Here is a 25059-nt window from a genome sequence, read left to right as displayed (position 1 = left end):
AATATATAAAAATACAGTGTTCCCATGCGCGCCCCGGCCTGCGCGGCTGCTCCAGCCGCTCGTTGTGTCCCCCGGTGATGGGACACAACTTCCTCCAGGGCGCTCCCGCAGCTCCGTGCCCGCCGGTAGCGCCCGGCCGCGGGCTGGGACCGGCCCCGCTGCCCGAACAGGGGCGGGGGTCCCTTCCACTGCCCCCCTCCCTGAGCTGGCAGGTGCCCAACACACCACGGATTCCCCCTCCCAAATCTGGAGTTCCACCTGATCCTGCTTGAGCTTCACCGCATCCATCTGTGCCACCACCACCTACAGTGACGGAAATGGCTGTACAGGGACTGCAGGATTGGGAACCCACAAACTTGACCTTCAGAGAAGCTAACCAGAAGGTTAACCTGGTGACCGCACCGTCCATAGCTTTTAAAACCGTCTTACTCCTCAGTTCTCACTGCCTGGGCCAAGGCAGTGAGCCTTAGGCCCGTGGGTGTCCCCAGACCGCAGCTGGCAGGGAGGGGCTGAGGGTGCTGCAGGGTTCCAGCTGGGCAGCAGCTTTGCCAAGCAGCTCCAGCCACAGAAGTCCTCAGGGCTCCAGCCTTCTCCTGATCTCATCAATAAGCTTTTCTCTGGGGATATCAACCTACAAAGCAAACAGAGCAGCAATAGAGATGAGAGCTTTTAAGGATTTAGTGAGGATACCAATGCAGTTTGTATTCTGGTTTTCTGGAGTCACCCAACAGATCTGTGCTATGGCCTCCCAAAGGAACACTGAGGGAAAACCCAGAGCTCTTCAGTGATCTCCAGACTCTGGAAGTACTTTAAAACCTGGTGTAAAAGGGCATTCTCACCTCCTTTCTTTTTGCAACATCTCGCAGCTTGACAACTCCATCTGCCAGCTCCTGCTCTCCCACAATGGCAGCAAGAGGGATCCCTGTGTCCTCACAGTACTGCAGCTGCTTCAGCAATTTAGGATCCTTCTTGTACAGCATCTCTGCCTAGGAGGAAATGGGACAGGTCAACCACTAACCCAACTTTGCTCTGATGGATACTGCACCAAAACCAAACCCTGCAACAACCACTTTACTGCTCTGGGCTGTTTTTCTCTGCCTGCCTAGGACCTGATTATCTGGGAGGTCTTTTTCAACCTGAATGACTCTGTGAGCTCAGACAGGCCCAGATCTTGGAGAGACACACAACTAATGGAGTTGGTCTTGCTGTGCTAGAGCTCCCTTCAGGCTCTCCCTCCCTCACCTGTGACACTGCCAAGCCCAAGTCATTCCTTTACCTTGATGCCTGCATCCCACAGCTCGGAGATGAGCTTCATTCTGGCAGCAAGCAGGTTTTTCTGAGGTGTAGCCACCAGCACTTGGGTCTCAGTTGTTCGAAGTTTCTCCCCAGAAGCCTGAAGGGACAGACATGGGACATTGATGGGAGTGACTCCGTGGGAATCTGCAGCTCACACCACCTCACCTCATCTATCTCCAGACCTTAACTCAGTCAGTGACAACCTGGGCACCTTTAATGAGCCCCCCAGAGATTCTACATTATGTCACACTACTTAATTGTGTGCTGCTGTTCCTTGGGGACCCTGGCCAACCTCCTGGATGGGACCAGGACAGCTTCCCAATGTCTCCTTTGATTCTTCAGGTACAAACACATTGCCTCAGTTTCATTTGCAACGAATCACAGGCTCAGAACCAAGCACAGAAAGATTAATCTCCACAGAGGCTTTCCTGGGGATTATTAGAGTGGGTTCACAGCTGTTACCAAATTCATTGCTTCAGAATCCCCAGGACAGAAAACTTCAGAGGCAAGACACAAGAATAAAGTGACAGGGGGACAAAGCTCAGAGCCAGGCCCAAAGCTCAAGGCTGTCTCTAACATTTCCTTGACATCTCCTAAGGAATGCTGCCCTCAGCTGCCCACACCTGCATCCTGATGTGGTGCACAAAAGGACTCTATCTTCTGTGTGTCAATATTTAGGCACAGGAAGTGCCACCCCAAAATTATTTTCCCTTGAGCACTGTGGAGCTGGAGAATAATAAACAATATTTTGCTTCCTAGAGCCTCCCCAATGCACTGCCTGCATCACCTACCTCCAGCCTCTGTTCCAGGATGGAGAAGATGCGCTCGATGCCAATGCTGACCCCCACGCAGGGCACCTTGCGGCCCTTGGCATCAAACATGCCCACCAGCCCGTCATAGCGGCCGCCTCCAGCCACGCTGCCAACGCTGAGCAGCTCCTCCACGTGCTCGTTCTCCTGCTGCAGCAGCACAGCCTCAAAGATCACCCCCGTGTAATAGTCCAGGCCCCGCGCCAGGCTCAGGTCGAAGGAGATCTGCGGGGCACAAGGGCGGCCCCGTCACCGCCCACTCGGGGCCCTGCAGGGCAGCTCCCCCTCCTGCCCCAACAGCTCCTCACCTTCCCTGTGATGCCAAACAGGGTCAGGTACTCAAACAGCAGCTTCATGTCCCCCAGCCCTTCCTTGGCCACCTTGTTCTGGGATAGCTTTGGATCCTGGAGAAGCTGCTCGATCAGGTCCAGCCCGCCTGTGGGGACCAGCCATGCCTCAGCTGTGCCAGGGCAGCAGCACCCAGCATGGTGGCCCTGGCCAGCTGGGAGTGTGCCCTGCACCTTCCATCCCCAGCCCAGCACAAGGCCAAGGGCATCACCTCGTGGTGCTCACCGTGGAGCTGGACATACTCTCCGATGCGATCTGCAGCCTCGGGAGAGAGCCCCTTCTCTCCCACCATCTCACTCCTCACTTCTTCCCATGGCATCTGTGGGGCAGAGAAGGGCATCAATTGCTGCAGGATGTTCTCCTCACCCACTGCCTCCATCAGCCCACATGGGCACAACATGTGTGGGACAACAGTCAGCGATCTCACTAACCGAGCCTCTCTCTCTCCCTCACAGGAATTTTTAACAAATCACCAGGCTTTATTCTTAACCAGGCCCAAGAACTCCTCAACTCCTTTACAGACCCCATCTCAGCTGCTGTGAGACTTTTCTCAACAAGAACAGCCACAACACTGCCCAGCCTAAGACATCCATCCCAAGACCAGAAGTGTTTTTTCCCCTGAGCCCAATGCTGACCTTGTCCAGCTTGTCCACAGTGCAGCAAGCAGGGATGAACTGGCTGTCTGGAACACCACAGACAGCAAACACACCATTCAAAATCCGACGGTCATTGACCTGGGGGAGGGAGAGGCATGCTTACCTTGGGGGCACCCTCTGATGTCATTTCTTTTTTTCCTAGTTTGTGGGAAGGTGCAGCTGTTGGCATTTCCTCATGCCTTTCCCCCAGCACCCAACTTCCATGGGAAGAGAAGGTATAGAGGTATGAAAACCACCCTGTGACTATATGGATCTAGTCAGCTACTGGAATTCTGCAGACTGTGGTTAGTCCTGGAAAGAACTCTGCTGACTGCAGCCTCAAGAGAGCTCCTGGTATTCCCAGCTTAAGGCATGTCCAGGCTCAGGTCCAGCCTTTACATATACACCATAAGGAGGCAGAGACATGGAATGAACTTCTGGGTCAGGCCTTAGAGTGTGAGCAGGTGCTACTGTGTAAAACCACAGAACAATGACCACTGCTTCCCACCACGGCACAGAGAACCCACCCAGTCTCACCTTGATGACAAAGTCCCCAAGCTGCAGGTCACTGAGGATCTCGTGCACAATCTTCAGGCACTCGGCATCAGGAATCATGGGGTCAAACTGCCCGGCAATGTCAAAGTCCTGGGGGCAGAAGAAGTGATGGGAGCTCCTGGCAGAGCCAGGGGACCTTAGCCAGACCCACCCTGCTGCTCTGCAGCAGCTGGAGTGGGAAAACGCTGCTGGCCTTGAGGCCTTGGTGGCAGCAGCGGCCACAACACTCACGCACTGATAGAACTCGCGGTAGCGGCCCCGGGTGGTGGCCGGGTTGTCCCTCCTGTACACCTTGGCCACGTGGTAGCGCTTCATCTTGGTGATCTTATTCATGGCCAGGTAGCGAGCAAAGGGCACCTGGGCCCGAGGAGTTAAGGATGGGAATATGGACATTCCCAGAGCTGTAGAAGCTGAACCCCAAAGCCTCCCATTGCCCCTTCCCTTTGCCAGCCGCTTCCCAATTTTATTCACGATCATGGTGAGATTCTTGGGGTGTCCTGTGCAGGGTCATCAGCTTGGGCAATTCTTGCAGATCCCTCTCATCTTGTGATAGTCTATAACTCTATGACATCTGGGGAGATCATCCCCCAGGCTGAGGATAAGTACAATGAACCACCAGAGCTCCTTCAATGCTCGGACAGCTCCATTTCCTTCTCCAGACCCACTGTGTGACAACATCACATACACAAGGACACTCTCTCATCATCCCACCCTCTCACAGTGGGATCAGTGGGAATTCAATGCATGGCACAGCTATATGGACATTGAAAGAAAGAGATTTTGTTGAGATGTGGAGGTTGAGAAGGCCTGGGATGGACACCTGCAGCAAACATCTTTCCAGGTGACACTAGCAAGATGGGATGGGCACAGCAGAGCTGAGGACTATGTGAGGAGATAAAACCAGTACATGGTGCAGGTCCACAGCTGGAAGGGACGTTGCTGTGGGCCTGGCTGGGAGACGGTGTGGAGTCACGACAATGACAGCCAGACCAGCTGGGATGGCCAAGGGGGCTGCCATCACCCCAAAGGGACCTGCAGGCAGGCCAGGGTAAGAACAATCCCTCAAGGCAGAGGTGGCCACTACCTTGGTCTGCCACCATCCCCCCAGGGTGCCACCATCCCTTCGGGAGCACAGGATACAGTGAGGTCATAGCGCAGGGCCAGCAGCTCCCCTCCCTGGTCCTGCAGCTCGTAGATGAGCTTCGCTCCTTCCCCATACTTCCCCACCAGCATCTCCTGGGGAGGGGCAAAGGGGCTGGTGACCGGTGGCTCTGGGGCTGTCCCAGGGGTCCCCACGTGGGGCACAGAGCTGCTCGGTCGCCCACGACACACAAAACCCCCGTCCAGCCCCCTCGGACCTGAGCCCACCTCCCCCCCGCACTCCCCCTTCCGGACCCCTATTTTCCCAATGCCACCAGTCCTGGCCCGGGAGCCCCTTACCGGGAACCCCTACACCGGGAACCACTGACACCGGGAGCCCCCACACCGGCACTCCCAGTTGTCCCCCCACCGCCCCGCAGCCCATCCCAGCCCAGCACCAGGCGCCCGCAGCTCCCTCAAGCCCCTCTGCCCATCCAACAAACCGCCCCCGTTCTCATTCCTGGCTGCTCCCCCAAGCACCCATTCCCGGAGCACCGGAGCCCCCGCAAATCGTCAGCATCGGCCTTTCCTGTTTGAGCCTCCGCAACGGTCTCCGCTGGGGCCGACAACCGCCGCCTCCTCCGCCATGGCGAGGCCGCGCCCACGCCGCGCACGCGCAACTTCCGCGCCGCCGCCGCGCACGAGCAGCGCCGCCACCGCGGGCCAGTGAAAGCGGAGGGCGCGGTTTGGGTTTATTATCGGGGTTTTCGTTAATATATAAAAATACAGTGTTCCCATGCGCGCCCCGGCCTGCGCGGCTGCTCCAGCCGCTCGTTGTGTCCCCGGTGCTGGGACACAACTTCTCCAGGGCGCTCCCGCAGCTCCGTGCCCGCCTGGTAGCGCCCGGCCGCGGCTGGGACCGGCCCCGCTGCCCGAAAAGGGGCGGGGGGTCCCTTCCATGCCCCCTCCTGAGCTGGCAGGTGCCAAACACACCACGGATTCCCCCTCCAAATCTGGAGTTCCACCTGATCCTGCTTGAGCTTCACCGCATCCATCTGTGCCACCACCACCTACAGTGACGGAAATGGCTGTACAGGGACTGCAGGATTGGGAACCCACAAACTTGACCTTCAGAGAAGCTAACCAGAAGGTTAACCTGGTGACCGCACCGTCCATAGCTTTTAAAACCGTCTTACTCCTCAGTTCTCACTGCCTGGGCCAAGGCAGTGAGCCTTAGGCCCGTGGGTGTCCCCAGACCGCAGCTGGCAGGGAGGGGCTGAGGGTGCTGCAGGGTTCCAGCTGGGCAGCAGCTTTGCCAAGCAGCTCCAGCCAGAGAAGTCCTCAGGGCTCCAGCCTTCTCCTGATCTCATCAATAAGCTTTTCTCTGGGGATATCAACCTACAAAGCAAACAGAGCAGCAATAGAGATGAGAGCTTTTAAGGATTTAGTGAGGATACCAATGCAGTTTGTATTCTGGTTTTCTGGAGTCACCCAACAGATCTGTGCTATGGCCTCCCAAAGGAACACTGAGGGAAAACCCAGAGCTCTTCAGTGATCTCCAGACTCTGGAAGTACTTTAAAACCTGGTGTAAAAGGGCATTCTCACCTCCTTTCTTGTTGCAACATCTCGCAGCTTGACAACTCCATCTGCCAGCTCCTGCTCTCCCACAATGGCAGCAAGAGGGATCCCTGTGTCCTCACAGTACTGCAGCTGCTTCAGCAATTTAGGATCCTTCTTGTACAGCATCTCTGCCTAGGAGGAAATGGGACAGGTCAACCACTAACCCAACTTGCTCTGATGGATACTGCACCAAAACCAAACCCTGCAACAACCACTTTACTGCTCTGGGCTGTTTTTCTCTGCCTGCCTAGGACCTGATTATCTGGGAGGTCTTTTTCAACCTGAATGACTCTGTGAGCTCAGACAGGCCCAGATCTTGGAGAGACACACAACTAATGGAGTTGGTCTTGCTGTGCTAGAGCTCCCTTCAGGCTCTCCCTCCCTCACCTGTGACACTGCCAAGCCCAAGTCATTCCTTTACCTTGATGCCTGCATCCCACAGCTCAGAGATGAGCTTCATTCTGGCAGCAAGCAGGTTTTTCTGAGGTGTAGCCACCAGCACTTGGGTCTCAGTTGTTCGAAGTTTCTCCCCAGAAGCCTGAAGGGACAGACATGGGACATTGATGGGAGTGACTCCGTGGGAATCTGCAGCTCACACCACCTCACCTCATCTATCTCCAGACCTTAACTCAGTCAGTGACAACCTGGGCACCTTTAATGAGCCCCCCAGAGATTCTACATTATGTCACACTACTTAATTGTGTGCTGCTGTTCCTTGGGGACCCTGGCCAACCTCCTGGATGGGACCAGGACAGCTTCCCAATGTCTCCTTGATTCTTCAGGTACAAACACATTGCCTCAGTTTCATTTGCAACGAATCACAGGCTCAGAACCAAGCACAGAAAGATTAATCTCCACAGAGGCTTTCCTGGGGATTATTAGAGTGGGTTCACAGCTGTTACCAAATTCATTGCTTCAGAATCCCCAGGACAGAAAACTTCAGAGGCAAGACACAAGAATAAAGTGACAGGGGGACAAAGCTCAGAGCCAGGCCCAAAGCTCAAGGCTGTCTCTAACATTTCCTTGACATCTCCTAAGGAATGCTGCCCTCAGCTGCCCACACCTGCATCCTGATGTGGTGCACAAAAGGACTCTATCTTCTGTGTGTCAATATTTAGGCACAGGAAGTGCCACCCCAAAATTATTTTCCCTTGAGCACTGTGGAGCTGGAGAATAATAAACAATATTTTGCTTCCTAGAGCCTCCCCAATGCACTGCCTGCATCACCTACCTCCAGCCTCTGTTCCAGGATGGAGAAGATGCGCTCGATGCCAATGCTGACCCCCACGCAGGGCACCTTGCGGCCCTTGGCATCAAACATGCCCACCAGCCCGTCATAGCGGCCGCCTCCAGCCACGCTGCCAACGCTGAGCAGCTCCTCCACGTGCTCGTTCTCCTGCTGCAGCAGCACAGCCTCAAAGATCACCCCCGTGTAATAGTCCAGGCCCCGCGCCAGGCTCAGGTCGAAGGAGATCTGCGGGGCACAAGGGCGGCCCCGTCACCGCCCACTCGGGGCCCTGCAGGGCAGCTCCCCCTCCTGCCCCAACAGCTCCTCACCTTCCCTGTGATGCCAAACAGGGTCAGGTACTCAAACAGCAGCTTCATGTCCCCCAGCCCTTCCTTGGCCACCTTGTTCTGGGATAGCTTTGGATCCTGGAGAAGCTGCTCGATCAGGTCCAGCCCGCCTGTGGGACCAGCCATGCCTCAGCTGTGCCAGGGCAGCAGCACCCGGCATGGTGGCCCTGGCCAGCTGGGAGTGTGCCCTGCACCTTCCATCCCCAGCCCAGCACAAGGCCAAGGGCATCACCCCGTGGTGCTCACCGTGGAGCTGGACATACTCTCCGATGCGATCTGCAGCCTCGGGAGAGAGCCCCTTCTCTCCCACCATCTCACTCCTCACTTCTTCCCATGGCATCTGTGGGGCAGAGAAGGGCATCAATTGATGCAGGATGTTCTCCTCACCCACTGCCTCCATCAGCCCACATGGGCACAACATGTGTGGGACAACAGTCAGCGATCTCACTAACCGAGCCTCTCTCTCTCCCTCACAGGAATTTTTAACAATCACCAGGCTTTATTCTTAACCAGGCCCAAGAACTCCTCAACTCCTTTACAGACCCCATCTCAGCTGCTGTGAGACTTTTCTCAACAAGAACAGCCACAACACTGCCCAGCCTAAGACATCCATCCCAAGACCAGAAGTGTTTTTTCCCCTGAGCCCAATGCTGACCTTGTCCAGCTTGTCCACAGTGCAGCAAGCAGGGATGAACTGGCTGTCTGGAACACCACAGACAGCAAACACACCATTCAAAATCCGACGGTCATTGACCTGGGGGAGGGAGAGGCATGCTTACCTTGGGGGCACCCTCTGATGTCATTTCTTTTTTTCCTAGTTTGTGGGAAGGTGCAGCTGTTGGCATTTCCTCATGCCTTTCCCCCAGCACCCAACTTCCATGGGAAGAGAAGGTATAGAGGTATGAAAACCACCCTGTGACTATATGGATCTAGTCAGCTACTGGAATTCTGCAGACTGTGGTTAGTCCTGGAAAGAACTCTGCTGACTGCAGCCTCAAGAGAGCTCCTGGTATTCCCAGCTTAAGGCATGTCCAGGCTCAGGTCCAGCCTTTACATATACACCATAAGGAGGCAGGAGACATGGGATGAACTTCTGGGTCAGGCCTTAGAGTGTGAGCAGGTGCTACTGTGTAAAACCACAGAACAATGACCACTGCTTCCCACCACGGCACAGAGAACCCACCCAGTCTCACCTTGATGACAAAGTCCCCAAGCTGCAGGTCACTGAGGATCTCGTGCACAATCTTCAGGCACTCGGCATCAGGAATCATGGGGTCAAACTGCCCAGCAATGTCAAAGTCCTGGGGGCAGAAGAAGTGATGGGAGCTCCTGGCAGAGCCAGGGGACCTTAGCCAGACCCACCCTGCTGCTCTGCAGCAGCTGGAGTGGGAAAACGCTGCTGGCCTTGAGGCCTTGGTGGCAGCAGCGGCCACAACACTCACGCACTGATAGAACTCGCGGTAGCGGCCCCGGGTGGTGGCCGGGTTGTCCCTCCTGTACACCTTGGCCACGTGGTAGCGCTTCATCTTGGTGATCTTATTCATGGCCAGGTAGCGAGCAAAGGGCACCTGGGCCCGAGGAGTTAAGGATGGGAACATGGACATTCCCAGAGCTGTAGAAGCTGAACCCCAAAGCCTCCCATTGCCCCTTCCCTTTGCCAGCCGCTTCCCAATTTTATTCACGATCATGGTGAGATTCTTGGGGTGTCCTGTGCAGGGTCATCAGCTTGGGCAATTCTTGCAGATCCCTCTCATCTTGTGATAGTCTATAACTCTATGACATCTGGGGAGATCATCCCCCAGGCTGAGGATAAGTACAATGAACCACCAGAGCTCCTTCAATGCTCGGACAGCTCCATTTCCTTCTTCAGACCCACTGTGTGACAACATCACATACACAAGGACACTCTCTCATCATCCCACCCTCTCACAGTGGGATCAGTGGGAATTCAATGCATGGCACAGCTATATGGACATTGAAAGAAAGAGATTTTGTTGAGATGTGGAGGTTGAAAGGCCTGGGATGGACACCTGCAGCAAACATCTTTCCAGGTGACACTAGCAAGATGGGATGGGCACAGCAGAGCTGAGGACTATGTGAGGAGATAAAACCAGTACATGGTGCAGGTCCACAGCTGGAAGGGACGTTGCTGTGGGCCTGGCTGGGAGATGGTGTGGAGTCACGACAATGACAGCCAGACCAGCTGGGATGGCCAAGGGGGCTGCCATCACCCCAAAGGGACCTGCAGGCAGGCCAGGGTAAGAACAATCCCTCAAGGCAGAGGTGGCCACTACCTTGGTCTGCCACCATCCCCCCAGGGTGCCACCATCCCTTCGGGAGCACAGGATACAGTGAGGTCGTAGCGCAGGGCCAGCAGCTCCCCTCCCTGGTCCTGCAGCTCGTAGATGAGCTTCGCTCCTTCCCCATACTTCCCCACCAGCATCTCCTGGGGAGGGGCAAAGGGGCTGGTGACCGGGTGGCTCTGGGCTGCAGGGTCCCCGAGGTGGGGCACAGAGCTCGGTCCCCACGACACACAACCCCGTCCAGCCCCCTCGGACTGAGCCCACCTCCCCGCCCCCCAAAAAGCACCAAGAGTGAATGTCCAGCTGCCCTCCCCACCTGGCCGTGCCCCGCACGGAGGGAGCTCCCAAAGCCGTCCCGAAAGCAAAGGCGGGGAGGTTTCGTGGCCAGAGACTATAATAGGGCAACTGGCGCCACTTGGGAAGGAACCTGCTGATATCGTCGAAACTACAGCCGGCCGAGCGGGCTGGATTTGTAAAAAAACGAAAAAGGGGGGAGGGTGGAAGCTCGGAACAGAAAAATAATATCACTTAGCCAAAAGTAAAGGCGACGAACCCGTAAAAAGCAGGACTTTTGAGAACGGAGAGTACCGGAAGTTAACCCGTAAAGAATTTGCTTGTAGTCTTTCCTTTGAAATTTGGAAGAGTTGTTTCATAATTGTATCCACACGATTCTTCTGACCGGGCGCGCGTTCTGTACGCCACAGCTCCCCCTGTCCTAGAGGGGTGTCTTTTTCCTCGGTTTGAGGCTCCGGCTTCGGGTTGGTGGGCGGGTGGACGCTTCCTCGCGTTCGGGGATGCTGGTCGTCGGTACCGTTTCCGCTCTTTTTTTCTCTGCTCCTCCTGCTTGGCGAAGGTGTGTTGCTAACCAGCTGGGTGGGGGATCGGTATCTTTTCTCCGTAGGGGCTGAGTGGGGTTCGCATGGGTTTCTTGTAGATGGACCGGCCCCGACAGAAAGTTGACGACTTGCGATTTGTGCAAGAAGGAAAAAACAGGAGAGTAAGGGAAGCAAAAGCTCACGGAGAGACGCTGTGAAGGTGAGTGGTTTACGCAGGGGTGAACTTAGCAAGAGCCTTTGAGGAGTGGGGAGAGCGGTGAGTCAGTGTCTCAGGGTTGGTACGTGGAAGTTGAGACCGAGGACGAAGGCCCACGCGGAAACTTCGTTTCCCCTCCACTATTCTGCGATGATATAAGGGAGTGTGGTGGGGTTGGGCTGCCCCATCGAGGGGGTGTCGGATGGGGGAGTGTGAAAGGATTGGTAAAAAAGGTCAAAACAAGGAGAAAGCACCCAAGCGAAACGACAAAAGCACAAGACAGGTATAACTCACGGGTGTGGGTAGGAACCCGCGCTTATTATAAACCGGGGCAAGGATATGATGAAGCAGGGGCCTTTAAGAAGCCTTAAGATAAGAATTGTAAGGCAGTTGCGCGATCTGAAAGGGGGACAACGGGTCCTTGCCGTCCTTCATTTCTCTCGGACGCTCTCCTATTACGCTTGACTTCCTCCAATCTGTCTTCTCCGGCCTTGGTTTTCTTTTGTTATGCCATTCCATCTCTTGTCTCGTCTGGCTGTTCTGCCTTATTTTGTCTTCTCTTCCTTGTTCCTTTGACTCCCTCTGTACTTGTTTTTCTGTGAGCCAAGGCGGAGGCAAGCAAGGCGCGTAGAAGCGCGGGCCCGAAGCGGTTCGAATAATTTCCACGAGAGGAAGCAGCGGGAATCGCCTGGAGGTAGGCGACCACCAGGCATGGCAAAACACAAGGGCGGGCGGACGAACCGGTTGCAACAGAGTGACAGCATGCCGGCACCGGGACACCGGGGAGCGGCGGCACGTGACCACGGCGAGGCACGGGACTGCGCGGGCGGCCGCGGCTTTACGGCGCCCGCGCCCGGACAGTTCCCGGTGCTGTGCCCCTCGGCTCGCCATGCATGCGTTCCGGCAGCGCCGGGTGGTTAGGGGGTAGGTGCTTGCTGCCGCCGCAGGCTGCCCTACGGCCAGTCCTGAGTGGCTGCACCTCCGTCCGAGTGTGGGCTGACGGCCGCTCGGCCGCCCCCGCTGCTGACTGCTCCTACCGGGTCTCTGGCAGGGCCGGGGGCAGGGCCCCAATTCCGCTGCTCGCCTGTCGGGGCCGCTGCCATGGCCACGCCGGTGCATGATTGGATGTGTGGCGGAGCCGGGTGGTGCGCGGCGGTGGGCGGGTGTATGTGGGGTGGGTTGAGGGGGCTCATTCCTTGCTACCTTACAGCTATGGGTCGTGGGATGGTGGGCGGTGGCAGGTTGGGGTTTCTCCTTGATACCTTTAGGATGGGGAGCGGGGTTGGCCCCTGCGCGATCCCGCCCACAGGCAGCAGGTGGTGGAGGTCACCCGTCCCCTGGAGGCGGTTTTGAGGTTTGAGGACACGGCCGAACGCTGGCACTCGCATGCCTCCCTGGCCCGTTCGCATGGTGGGTGTTGGCGTCCCGGTGGTTGGACTCGATGATCTCAGAGGACTTTTTTCAGTTGCACATGGTTCTTGGTTGAGTCCTGCCCGCCTGAGAGCTGGTGACTCAGCCTGAAGTCCGTCGTGGTCAGCTAGAGGGAGAGTGACGGGGGGACGCTCAGCCGTCAGAGAGCTGGGGGTGGGAGTGGGCCCACCCGCTCTCCAAGCCTCCCATGGACTAGGGGACCCCCAACACACGCCTAAAGCCCGCCCCTGGCAGAGACCTCCCACCACCTCGCCAGAAGAGGCGGGGGACGATTGGGGCATGCAGGGTGGCCCCTTCCGGCCCCTGGCCACGGGCCCGGCCCGGGCCCTTGGTTAGTGGTTCACGGGCCATTGACCTTCCTTACAGGCCAGTTCCCTTCCTCGTCCCTTCCCTTCCCTTTCCCTGCCTTCCCCTTCCCTTTCTACCTTCCCCTGTCCGTTCCCTGCCCTTCCCTTCCCTTCTCCCTTCCCTTCCCTTCCCTTCCCTTCCCACAGAAAGGGTCGCTTTTTTGCTGTCTTGATGGAGAAACATCTCTGCAACTCCCTGACAAGAGGCTGCAGCCAGGTTGTTGGTTGGGCTCTGCTCCCAGACAACCAGCGACAGGATGAGAGGAAACAGCCTGAGAAGTTGCAGTAGGGGAGGTTTAGGTTGGAAATTAGGAGGAGTTTTTTCCCAGAAAGGGCTGTCCAGCACTGGAAGGAGCTGTCCAGGGAGGTGGTGGGGTCACCATTCCTGGAGGTGTTCAAGGACTAACTGGATGTGTCGCTCAGTGCTCTGGACTGGGTGACAACATGGGGATCTCTCACAGCTTGGATTTGATTATTTTGGAGGTTTTTTCAACCTAAATGATTCTGTGAGTGTTAAGATGGGATGGGTAAGGTAGGTGCTGCAGGTGTAGGCTGAGTGGAGAGCCAGGCTGTTGGAACACCTCCAGTGCCCTCCCAAAGCTGTCAGCAGCACAGGGGCTGTGTTTTTGAGGGGTTTTGGCCCATATTTCCTTCCTTGAAGCCACTACTGAGAAGTAAGGCTCTGGCACTGCCCATCCCTGGAAATGTTCAAGGCCAGGCTGAATGGAGCTTGGAGCAGCCTGGGATAGTGGAAGGTGTCCCTGCCCTTGGCAGGGGTTGGGACTGGCTGGTCTTCAAGGTTCCTTCCAATCCAAACCATTCCAGAATCGATTCCATGAAGTGGGGGAGGTCAGGAGTAGGATGCCTGCCTGTGAGGGAGGTGGGGCCCGTGGCTTATTGTCAGCTGCCAGCTGAGAATTCCTGTTGGATTGAGCCTGGCCTGAGACTCCTGTGTTGTTTACCAGGCTTTGGTGCCGATACTGGGCACACCATTGGTGTCCATCTCCAGAGGGACCAGGAGGCTGTGAGGCACTTCTGGTTATTAATTATTGTTATTAATTTGGGAAGTATTCTCTGTCACCCAAAACAGCTCTGAGATAAAAATTTTGGGGGCTTGCACCCCCTTGCCTCCACCAGAGCCGTTCAGAAACATCCCTTCAAATATTGTCCAACCAAGATCTCGTCATGCAGTTTAGTTTAATTCTTTTCCCCACGCCTGGATGAGGCAGATTGGTAAAAGAGCTGCAAAAGACTATTTTCCTTTTATTGCAACAGGAGAGAGAAGCAGCTAATAAACCTCCCCCTCTGCAGGCTCCCACCAGCTACGATTTGTGATAATGCCTGGCATGCAGGAGAGTCTGGAAAATACCCCCAAACGTTAATTTACACTCAGTGATATTTTCTTTTCTTTTGCTCAGGGTGGTTAATAAAACCTGTTACGACATCCTTAAAGTGCTTAAGAAGCTCTGGGAATAAATGAGAATTTTTCTACGCCTCCCCAAGGCATTTTCATCCCTATCAGTAGTTGTTCGTTCCATTTGAAGGATTGCCAGAGGAGAGAACTTTAAATGGCTGTGCTGCTGCTGTAGCTCCAAATGGGATTTGTGTCCTTTGGATTGTGATTGGATTCTTGATTTGGCTGAGCGGAGAAGGCGGTGGGGTGTGGGGTGAGGGGGGTCCTTCTCCCCCAGAGGTGTTTTTAAATACATCTTGTCCTTTCTTTAATGTGAAACTGAGAGGCTCTCCCTGCCATGCTGAGGGAAATGCAGCTCTATCCAAAAGGGGGGTTATCTGCTCAGGAAATTCGGGAGGTGGCTGAGTGAAACCGTGACTGATCCCAGGTGTAGGGGCCTGAGCTGCAGATGGGGCAAATGCTGGGAAGAGCTTGAGCTGGGTTGGTCAGAGTGTATGTGAATGGAATAGGAATTCCCCAATCACTTCTGCCCTCAGCATTAGGGACTGAGGGAAATCCACCCAAAAAAGTTATCTTTGTTTTCTTCAATGCTAGTTTCACCTGAATTCAGCCTGGCTTCATGCACATGCTGTGTCCAGCTCCACTGCCCCAGCACAGGAAAGGCATGGACCTCTTGGAGTGAGCCCAGAGGAAGCCATGGGTGTGCTCCAAGGGCTGCTGCCCCTCTGCTCTGAAGACAGAGAGCTGGGGATGTTCAGCCTGGGGAAGACTGAACACCAGTCTCTGTCCTGGAAGACCTTGGAGCCCCTTCCAGTGCCTAAAGGGTTAGATTTAATACTGGGAAGAAATTCTTCCCTCTGTGGGTGATGAGGCCCTGGCACAGGTTGCCCAGAGAAGCTGTGACTGCCCCATCCCTGAAAGTGTCCAAGGCCAGGTTGGATGGGGCTTGGAGCAACCTGGGATAGTGGAAGGTGTCCCTGCCCATGGTAGAGGATGTGGAACAAGATCCTTAGGGTCCTTTTAACCCAAACCATTCCATGATTCTATTAAAGTATCCTGTCCCTGCCAGATAGGTCTGTGGAGCCCCCAAAGGGCCAGCATGCCTTGGAGGTATTTCTGCCCTTTCCTATATGGAGCTGCAGGAGCAGGACAGCAAAACCTGTGGATTTTGTAGGGGTGTTTCCCTGGTACCTCCAAGCCCTGTCTTGATAGACAGGGTTTCAGAGCTTGTTCTGGTTTGCTTGTACATGTGCTCACTTGGAAATCCCACCCTGGTGATTTCATGGCAAGCTTGGCACTTTGATGCCTGCACCACGTAGACACTGCTGAGAGCAGACAGGCACAGCCTTCCCTGCTCCTGCAGGGTAATCAAACTCTCTTTAGCTCAGGCTGTGTTTTGCAGCTTCCTTGTCTGACATTGCAGCTTGGATTCTTTTGGCTTCTGGAAGAAGGAGGTGTCATCTGCTGCTGTGTTTGTCAGGGGGCACTTCCCAGGTCTGAGATCCGTCAGTTTCAATCCCATTTGAGTCTGGTTTTCAAGGCAAAAGCCTGGATGATCATCTCAGGAGCTGTTAAGATCAACTCATTTCTTCTTTTAGTGCTCTGAAATTATTCTAGTAGTAGCTAGAGGCATGCTGAGAGTGATTAGCTAAAACCACATCCATAATTCCAGGATGGAAAACAGAGGACAGGGGGATATAATATAGTTCTCCTAATTTTCTGCACTGGCCTCCCCCTCCTTCCCCCCTCAGAGGTGATCAGACTGTGTAATAAATGGTGATGAACTCTGTTCCCTTCCCAGACCAAGAACCTGGACTTCCGCCGGAAGTGGGACAAGGATGAGTATGAGAAACTCGCAGAGAAGCGGCTCACGGAGGAGAGGGAAAAGAAAGATGGTGAGTAGTGTGCTGGCTCCAGGCAAGCTGTGCTGGCTTGGCAGTGAGGCTCCCAAACCCTTGGAATTTGGGAGGGACAGAGCAGTTGAAGTTGAATCCCAAAGGGAAAGAACTGGCTTGCTCCTTCCCTTGCTCCTTTGTTTGCCACTGAGTATTTTTTTTCGATGAAAGAAATTACTGAGAGCCTTTCCAGGGGCTGACTCTTCTTTGGGGAAGGAGGACTCTTCTTGTTTCCAGTCATTTACTGGAAACAAGATCTCAGAATATGACTCAAATCAGAGCTGGAGATACATCAGAGATGTACCTGGTTCTAATAGGAGCCAGGAAACAGTGAGGTGGAAATTATATCCTTTACTGATTTAAAAACAAAGGTGCATTTTCTGCATGGGTCAGGTAGTCCCAGATAGCCAGCAGGCCCCTCTACACCAAGGGGAACATGAAATCCAGCATGTCAAGCTTGACCTTTTGTTTATGTTTTAGGCAAACCAGCTCAGCCTGTCAAAAGGGAACTTCTGCGGCACCGGGACTACAAAGTGGACCTGGAATCCAAGCTGGGGAAAACCATTGTCATTACCAAAACTACCCCTCAGTCAGAGATGGGAGGGTAGGTTGTGGTCTTACTGAGGTCTCAGAGTCATGCTGGTTTGACTGGGAAGCTGTGACACAGCAGGGACCCCTCACAGGGCACCAGGAGCTGCTGTCCTTCTGTTTTTGGAGCCTGGGATGGTGGGGCTACATTTTTCTGCACCTAAACTGTTTCTCCTGGGGTAGCATATGGAACAGACCCAGCAGACTGAGCCCCTTTGGACATTATTCCTTTGTATCAGTGTTGCTCACCAGAGGCAGATCTCTGCTGCCTGCTTTGGTCTTTAACCAGGCCTGCTTGCACTGAGACCAGGACTGCTGCTCATTTGGGTATCTGTGCACTGGGAATGGGAGAAATATCCAGATAGCTGTTCTTAGGAATGGTGTTTGGCCACTGTTTGTGTGAATTGTGTTCCACCAAGGTCTGAAAGGGTTCTGAGCTCACCCTAAGCCATTGAAAGTATGAAAAGAATGTGTTGAGTTTGCGTCACCTCAGGAGTGAAACTGTTAGTGTCTCCCTGGGCAGTAGTGTCAGGGAGCTGTGCAGCCCTGACCAGCACCCAGGGATGGCAGTTCAGCCCCTGACTTTTGCAGCAGCCCTTAAGATGGGCAGAAGTCACAGCTGTGCTCATCAGGGAGTTGCACTGTGAGTGACAGGGATGGTAGCACTTACCTTGCAGCCAGGTGAAAGGGCTGGGGGCTGGAAGCCTGGGCTACTGGCCAGCCCTGACTTGGGGGAGGGCAGACTGTGTCACAAAGTCCATCCCACCCAGTGGGGTGTGGCTGGAAGCGGAAGATGCTGTGGCTGGTATCTTGCAGAGCAGCTCAGAATTTGGTTTCTATCGTGTCAGAGGGGTGTTGGTATCAGGGCTGGTACCTTCATGGCATCTCTGTCCATTGCCCTTGCTCTTGCTCTTCACTGGGTGAAGAGCAAGTGACCCCACTTCACTGGGGCCCTCTTGTCTTGGAGAAGTGTCCTGTATCCCCAGTGACATGTAGATTGTCTCTTCTGTGGGTTTAGCTTTGTGTCATGTTTTGGGGTTCATCTTGCTGTCTCTCCTGACAGATATTACTGTAATGTATGTGACTGTGTGGTGAAGGATTCCATCAACTTCTTGGATCACATCAATGGCAAAAAACGTAAGGACCATTTCTTTACCTCATTGGAGGGTTGGTTGAGTTGGAGGGACTGTTCCTTTTGTGCATCACCCATGTCTGAGGGCTGAACATTTATCCATGGATCAGAGAGCTTAGGAGATCAGGATGTAGAAGCTCATCATGAGAAGTGTGGAGGTGCTGCCTTATCTTCTGACACCTTCCAGAGTGCTGAACCACTTTCATGGAGTAAGCCCAGCAGAAGCAGTGATTGGTGGACTTATTTTCCCTGTCCATCCCGTCAGTGCTGTGAGAAACCCAGGGTCAGAAAGTTCTAGAATAGTTTGGGTTGGAAGGGACTCTCAGAGGTCATTTAGTCCACCCCCCAAATCATGATGTCTCCTCTGTAAATCTGGAGAAAGGCTTTTTACAGAACTCAAAGTGTAAAGAATACTTAGATAAGTGTCTGGGACTGGCTTATTTTTGGATGAGAAACTCCTCTTTGTAGAAGTTGGGTATAAAGCTCAGAACTGGCTGGTGCCTGAGCTCCAGAGTGTGGATCAGGACTATACCCTCATTGATCTGACTGTGGATACTGCTTCTTCCTGGCATGTTCAGAGAGGGAGGTATGTAGAGAAAGCAAAGGAGCAGCAGGACAGAACTGGCACATTTTGCATGTTGTTCCTGCTCATGAAGGTATTTTTGGCTCCTTGTGGAAGTCAGAAAAATCACCCCTTTACAAAAAGGCAGGTATGTGTGTGCTCCAGACCTGCACCTGGGGCTGTTTGAGAACAGGAGGTTCAGTAGAAACCTGAGGACTGCTTTTCTGTAGCTCAGAAAAGAAAGCACAGTTTTTTAAAAACCTGTGCTTTTATGTGAATGGGAGGAAGGTGCTGACATGCCTTGTTTGTCATGTTGGGAGATGAGCAAGAAGTTCATAGGAGAGAATCTGGAATCAAAAATCCTGGCATGGCTGTGTGGATAGGCATGAGTTGTAGGGTTGAGCTGGGATTGGAAAGCGGCTGGTTACACAGTACATTGGTATATGAGTATGTCTGGGAACTTTTAAACCTGTCAATAAATCTGGCTCAACCCTGCTTGTTCTTGGCAGCCCTTTTACTAATTCCTGGTGTGTAGTTTAAGCTTCCAAGTGCTCCTGCATCCTTGGGACAAGCCTGTGCAGGGCTGCTGGAGTGAGCAGGCTGTTTGGATCCACTCAGAAGTGTGTGTTGGAGGCATTTCTGGGGGTGGCCCCATCAGCATAGGCTTACCCACAAGTGAAAAACTATGAATCTGCTCTGTAGAGCCACTGAATCGGAAGCCTGACTTTATATTCTCTGCTTTAGCTGGGAATGTCCTGTGTAATCAGGATCTCTGAGTGCCACTCATGTCTTGTTTAGCATCGCCCACAGCTGAGAGATGCCAGCCTGTCAGTTTTATTCTAACTCCTTTTTCAACACTCCAACCTTTTTTTATTCCACTGGTCCAAGATTAAATTTCCTGAGGCATCAGAGCAAATGACAGGGAGCATCCAAATGAGGAACCTTTAAAGAATAGTCTGTGTTCTTGTTACAAGCAGTGTTTGGATTGTTGTGTGGGTTATGGTATCCCTCTAAAGCCCACCTCCCCAACTTCAGAAATCCTTAGTGTGCCCTGGAAGGTGCTCTGAGCGGAGTGACAGGTAGGAGGTGGTGCTGTGCTGTTTAAATGGGGATCAGGGATGGAGACTTAGTGCAGAACACTGCTGATTCCCCTTGTGTTCTCCAGACCAGAGGAATCTGGGCATGTCCATGCGGGTGGAGCGCTCCACGCTGGACCAGGTGAAGAAACGCTTTGAGGTGAACAAGAAGAAGATGGAGGAGAAGCAGAAGGATTATGACTTTGAGGAGAGGATGAAGGAACTCCGTGAGGAGGTGAGTCTGGGCAACAACTGAGGAAGCAAAGGTCCCCAGAAACATGTTTTGGGAGGAAATCAACCCTGGTTCCTACTCTTGTTCCCCAGAAACATTGTTCTTGGTAGCATGGGCTTCTCATCTACTCCTATGAGTGGTGTTTGTTTTTCTGCTTTTGAAAAGTTTATATTGCTGTCCCTGGAAACCCTTTTCCCTTCTTTCTGTGTGAGAATAACTTTTGATGGTTCAGATTTCCGCTCAGAACAGCACAAGTCCATTTTTTGTCACCACTAGTTGTGTTGGAACTTGTGTAGTCTGGTAGCAGATCTGCATCTTCATTCATTATCTTCTAGAGCTCTTTAGGACTGCTGGAATCCCCTTCCACAGGGGCACTTGCTTCTGTGTGGCCTCCCCGAGTGTGGAAGGGCTTTGTGAACGGTGTGCTGTGGTGCAAGATGTGTGAGGAGGTGGTAAAAGACAGCAGATTGCTCTGAAACTGGCACTTAGATTTTAGTAAATGTAAAAATCAATTATTTGAAGACCCAACAAAGTTCTGACAGCTGAGAAGCTTCTATGAGTGCTTGTCCTCTATCAGCAGCCACATAAGCCAAGGTTACAAATCACTGTCTGTTTGAGTCTCCCTGCCCAAGCCCTGAGCTTTGCTTCACCACAGGGGAGCTCTTTGGGGTGCTCACTGAGAGCCCTGTGCTCTGCTCTCAGGCAGGCTGTGGTGCTGCTAAGCCCCATCTGTTTGGGGGATAGGAGGGAGATGCCCCAGCAGCAAAGGAGGTGCTGTGGGTTGAAAAGCTGCTGCCAGTCAATGGATGGCAAGAAGGAAATCAGCAGCAACTCCTGATGTAGCTTTCTCCAGGGCATGGCTGTGTTCAGGAGCACAGCGGACGGTGATGAGAATGGTGGGAGCAGTTGCTAAGTTGGGAGCTGAAGCCATGCTTTGGTGTCACCCAGTACAAACCTGGCTCTGTTCCAGGGCTCATGATCCTCACAGAGCAAAACACTTTGATTAGAGCAGCACAAACTCTTTGATGCCAAAACCCCCCTGAAAGCCGCTCAGAGCTTCGGCTTCTGTTCCAGTGAGCAGCTGTCACTCTGCCAGGCTGAGAGCCAGCAGGCATCACAGTCACTGGCACCAAGCACTGGACAAAGGAATGGCCTCCTGCTTTCAAACCAGCTCCTTGTCTCAGCCTTGATTCCAGGCAAAACCTGTGATGTTTGCTCAGAAGAGTGAGTTTGGGAATGCTTCATGTTGTCTATTTGTGTGTGTGTGTGTCTCTGCTCTTGGCCTGGGACATGGGGTGGTCTGGATTCACTGGTGAACTTCCTCCTAGAGGACTGCAGGCCAGGATTTCTGCTGTTTATTTCCTCAGGCATAGCTTGGCTGCTGTGGGCAGGATTTGTAGTAATTGTGCAGTACCTGGTGTCTCAAAACTCCTTCAGCTCTGGAGGTGCAAATTGTTTTGCTGTTGTGTCCCTTGCTGCAGGAGGAGAAGGCCAAAGCCTACAAGAAGGAGAAGCAGAGAGAGAAGAAGAGGCGGGCGGAGGAAGATTTGACCTTTGAAGAGGATGATGAAATGGCAGCTGTGATGGGTTTCTCTGGTTTTGGCTCAACCAAAAAGAGCCACTGAACAGCTCTGGACTCTCCTCTTTCTCTAAACAGCTTGTTTTTACCCAGGGAACTCTGGATAACTCTTCAAAGACTTGATTGAGGACTTGTATGTAAATCTCCCAGTAGAAGTTGGCTGGAAGAGTTGAAAAGCAATTCCATACTCTACCTGTGCTGCAGATCAAGCTCTGCCTTTCATTAGCTTCCCTTCTCCTTCTGTGTCCTAGATCTGGCTGCTCTGTGGCCGTGTGTGTGCAGGGAAGTGCTCTGTTGGGTACATTTTTTTTGTCAATAAAGTGCACATTCTGCACAGGTGGCCTGGTTCAGGATTAATCTAGTTATCAACCAGGCCCTACTTGTCACCCAAGCTGTGTTTGAGATGCTGGGAGGGATTCACTTGCTTTCAGGCTCATAGTGAAGGAAATGTGCCACAGCAAGCAGTGTGAGAGGTGCATCTTTATGGCTTGTGCTGAGCAGAGCTGGTGGCTGCATGGAGTCTGGGTTGCTGAAACTTTCCTGTGTGTTTTATCTGCAAGGGAGACTTCCCTCTTTTTCTTTGTGTTTTAGCCCATAATTTCAGTATCTTTAAGGTAGGGGAGAAATTCCTCCCCATGACTGGTATAGGATAGAGCCAATGAAAGAAAGGTGTGTACAATTTGCCAGAAATAAATGGAATGTTTTAATGGGTCCTTTGGTGGGGGTTTGATGCCTTCTTTATTTTGAGAGCTTTAAAGAGCTGCTGGTGTCTCCCAGCAGCACAGAGCTGGGGTGGCCTTCTGGGGACCCAGTGGTGGCAGAGGTGAGGTGTGTGCCTTCCTCTCCTGGCTCAGCTCCCAGCTGCCCTTGGCAGACCATTGCCATCATTCTTGGCTTTTTTAAGTAATTCTGGAGATGGGTGTAAGAATATGGAAGGGGAAGGGAGTTCAGGGCTGGGGACCTTCATTCCCATCAGGCAATCCAAGACAGGCTGGGCTGCGTTCCAGATTTTACCAGCCTTAGTATATTAAGGGCCATTTTTTTCCTGTCTACTGGCTGTCAGTGTCTTTTCACCTCTACCTTCTCCTAAATCCACTTCATTTCTGCTTTTATTTACCTCAGTCAAACCTTGTGTGACTCATTTCCGTCTGCAGTTAGGATTTATATTTTGCATGGCTGGGTTTTCGTAGCTCTGTCTCGCTCTCCTCTCTCTTTTTATGTATATTGATGAAATCCTTGCGCTTGCCCTTCTCCGTGCTCGTATGAAATTTCCAGCCTGGGGAAGGCTGCAGTGTTTAGCCTGCTCTTTCTAATACATCTAGAACAAATCCTGTAATGTTGTGCTGCTGTTTTAATTCCTTAATCTTAGCCTGCTGACAGCTTCATTGCCTCAGGTCTTTCCGCTTCAATTCAGATTATAATCCCCGTTGAAGATGCTATTGAAATGATATATAGCCAGTCAGATACAGCTGTCCTTGGAGGTTTGACCCTTTTAACTTGGCAATCCTTTGACTTTGGCTCTCTGAGCACACGGGCTGGGAGGGCGACTTTCATTCCAGCCACGTTCCTAGCGCTGTTCAGGCTGCAGCACGTGGCTCCGGCTGAATGGGAGAGCGGAGACGCTCGCGCCTTTGTGCCCTCCGGGGTGCGAAAGGGATGCTGCTGTGGTTTCATGCACATTAAAAGTTTAGGATGTTTCAGAGAAGATTTAGCAGCAGCCATTTTATTCCAGCCACCAGCTTTGCAGACACCCAGCCCCTCCATGCAGCTGTTCAGTTGATGCTGCTGACAAGGGGGCAGAGGCTGCCCCACACCCCCCATCTTTTCCAGCTTGTGAACTTGGAGCCAGTGAGTGCTGTTTTGGTTTTCCCATGGTGTGTCCTGATCTTGTCCATCCTGGCACACCCAAGGGGCAAAGTGTGAAATGGGCAGCCCCACAGAAACCTTCCTGGGCTGGTGGTGAGGTTTGCACAGCCTCCTGCCGCTGGGCCCTGCCTGTCCCCGCCTGCCGCTCCTGATCCCTGCAAGACAGGAAGGAAATCCCTCCACAGTGCAGTGCTTTCAATAACGAGATTCCTCTTTGGTGTAAAGCCTGTCATCCCCGAGCCCTTCCCGAGGCCACCTGCACCCTGGGGGCCAAAGCCCCAGCCCCAGATCCCCGTGCTGGGGCTGCTGGCGCCGGGGGAGCGCAGCTCTTTGTCTCGGCAGCTTGCTGGGAGCAGTGGTGTGTGCAGCAGCAGATACAAGCTCCTGCTGGATTCCCAGCAGCGGGAGCTGCCTCTAGCCAAGGATGAAAAGCTGGTTTCATGGGAGGAAATAATATTTAGAGAAGAGACAGATAACATTCCCTGTACCAGCCATGTTAACTCTTTGCTCCCACCACTGCTTAGCGAGGTGTTAACTCCTGGCTCTCAGCCCCCAGTCTGGAGCAGTGGTTCTCCATGACTCCTCGTTAGCATTTGCCATCTCCATCTTGAATTTAAGGTGCTGATGGGTCAGGACTTGGGGTTTTACTTGGAGAGAGAGAAGACCCAGCTCTGCAGCTCCCCTTCTTTCCTCACCAGTGAACAAGGCTGGGGTGCTCTGTCCCTACTGGTTCTCATTAGCTCTTCCACAAGTTAAAACTGGGATCTGGTGGAGTAAGGAGAGCTGTTTTGCATGGTTTGCTCACTCAGGTTGGGATGTCCTGCCTGCTCCCAATGTGAAAGTGCTTTGAGGTCTTGGAGCCAGCTTGGTGCTTGTTCCCAGTGCCTGGGCAGAGGTGCAACTTCCTCATGACCTGTGGCATGAAAGACCTGGAGGAAGGCTGGGGACTGTGTTCAGCTTGAGCCTCCCTCATCTCCATCCCACTGACTATTGGTGGCAGTGTTTGGAGAAGTTCTCAGGCATCATACCAGACCTGAGAAAAAACATAAATCTGTCTTGCTACCTCCACTTCCCTTCTCCCTGACATCTTCCCTGGCCTCGTCCTGGGATGAAGGGCTGAGGCCTCATGGAGGGCCTGAGCACAAATACCCAGCTGCTCTTCTTTCTTTCCTTCCTGGGCACCCTGGGAGGCTTCTGGGCACTTCCTCAACCCCACCCTCTCCTGCTAAACCACCTTCCCCTCACTCTCTACACATCCTGCTTAGGACTAGAGAAGCAGCAGCAGCATTCCCACCATCCTCCCAGTAAGATGAGTAGGACTTGGGACCTGAAGTGATTCTGGAGAAGGGGTCCCAGCCTGGCCCTGTCTGGGCTATCTGAATCATTCCCTGTGACTTTATTAGCAGAAAGACCTGTTTTTTCAGCAATTTACACCAGTTTTACATCCTGAAAGATTTAAGTGCTTGGCAGGAGCTCCAGTCCTCCCACTGCTCAGGCCACAAGCTACTGCTGCCCCAGTTAGGCAGGCATTCCTGCCATTTGCCAGTGTTAAAGCTAAACAACATCCATAGGCAATATCCCTGGAAATCGTCCCTCCTGCCTGGCTTTGTCCTGGTGCAGTGGTGCTGGCAGTCCGTGCCACCAACCCCTGCTCTGTCCAGGCTCCTGGTTGTCCCACGCTCC

The 25059-nt window shown here is 53.3% G+C and overlaps 3 protein-coding genes across 3 annotated transcripts; 1 reads left to right on the top strand and 2 right to left on the bottom strand.

Moving 5' to 3' along the window:
• Nucleotides 1-86: 86 nt before the first annotated feature.
• LOC103817444 (histidine--tRNA ligase, cytoplasmic-like) lies at nt 87-5371 on the bottom strand. Its single transcript, XM_050979855.1, has 11 exons — nt 5351-5371; nt 4784-4879; nt 3875-4000; nt 3626-3733; nt 3089-3187; nt 2679-2772; nt 2414-2541; nt 2088-2330; nt 1277-1393; nt 840-986; nt 87-631 (listed from the first exon to the last, which is right to left on the bottom strand). The coding sequence occupies exons 1-11, from the start codon at nt 5369-5371 to the stop codon at nt 575-577; spliced, it is 1236 nt and encodes a 411-aa protein (XP_050835812.1). The 3' UTR covers nt 87-574.
• Nucleotides 5372-5736: 365 nt separating this feature from the next.
• On the bottom strand, nt 5737-12145 carry LOC127060134 (histidine--tRNA ligase, cytoplasmic-like). Its single transcript, XM_050979854.1, has 12 exons — nt 11996-12145; nt 10539-10613; nt 10270-10365; nt 9362-9487; nt 9113-9220; nt 8575-8673; nt 8166-8259; nt 7902-8029; nt 7576-7818; nt 6766-6882; nt 6330-6476; nt 5737-6121 (listed from the first exon to the last, which is right to left on the bottom strand). The coding sequence occupies exons 1-12, from the start codon at nt 12143-12145 to the stop codon at nt 6065-6067; spliced, it is 1440 nt and encodes a 479-aa protein (XP_050835811.1). The 3' UTR covers nt 5737-6064.
• Nucleotides 12144-22223, top strand: ZMAT2 (zinc finger matrin-type 2). The gene is made up of 8 exons (XM_050979853.1): nt 12144-12178; nt 12564-12664; nt 13998-14056; nt 16230-16341; nt 16822-16945; nt 17993-18066; nt 19789-19934; nt 21413-22223. The coding sequence occupies exons 1-8, from the start codon at nt 12144-12146 to the stop codon at nt 21554-21556; spliced, it is 795 nt and encodes a 264-aa protein (XP_050835810.1). The 3' UTR covers nt 21557-22223.
• The last annotated feature ends 2836 nt before the right edge of the window (nt 22224-25059 follow it).

This window comes from Serinus canaria, chromosome 13 (genome assembly GCF_022539315.1).
Source record: "Serinus canaria isolate serCan28SL12 chromosome 13, serCan2020, whole genome shotgun sequence".
NCBI lineage: Eukaryota > Metazoa > Chordata > Aves > Passeriformes > Fringillidae > Serinus > Serinus canaria.
This window is presented reverse-complemented; position numbering and strand designations above follow the sequence as displayed.

Coding starts and splice junctions, on each gene's coding strand:
- LOC103817444 (XM_050979855.1), bottom strand. CDS start 5,371: ATGGCGGAGGAGGCGGCGGTT. Junction 3,734..3,874: donor ACCGCGAGTTCTATCAGTGC/GTGAGTGTTGTG, acceptor TTCTGCCCCCAG/GACTTTGACATTGCCGGGCA. Junction 2,773..3,088: donor CTGTGGACAAGCTGGACAAG/GTCAGCATTGGG, acceptor TCTGCCCCACAG/ATGCCATGGGAAGAAGTGAG.
- ZMAT2 (XM_050979853.1), top strand. CDS start 12,144: ATGCATGCGTTCCGGCAGCGCCGGGTGGTTAGGGG. Junction 12,665..13,997: donor CTCCCTGGCCCGTTCGCATG/GTGGGTGTTGGC, acceptor GTTGTTTACCAG/GCTTTGGTGCCGATACTGGG. Junction 16,342..16,821: donor GGAGAGGGAAAAGAAAGATG/GTGAGTAGTGTG, acceptor TTTATGTTTTAG/GCAAACCAGCTCAGCCTGTC.
- LOC127060134 (XM_050979854.1), bottom strand. CDS start 12,145: ATGGCGAGCCGAGGGGCACAGCACCGGGAACTGTCCGGGCGCGGGCGC. Junction 10,366..10,538: donor TCCGTGCGGGGCACGGCCAG/GTGGGGAGGGCA, acceptor GCCCCTCCCCAG/GAGATGCTGGTGGGGAAGTA. Junction 9,221..9,361: donor ACCGCGAGTTCTATCAGTGC/GTGAGTGTTGTG, acceptor TTCTGCCCCCAG/GACTTTGACATTGCTGGGCA.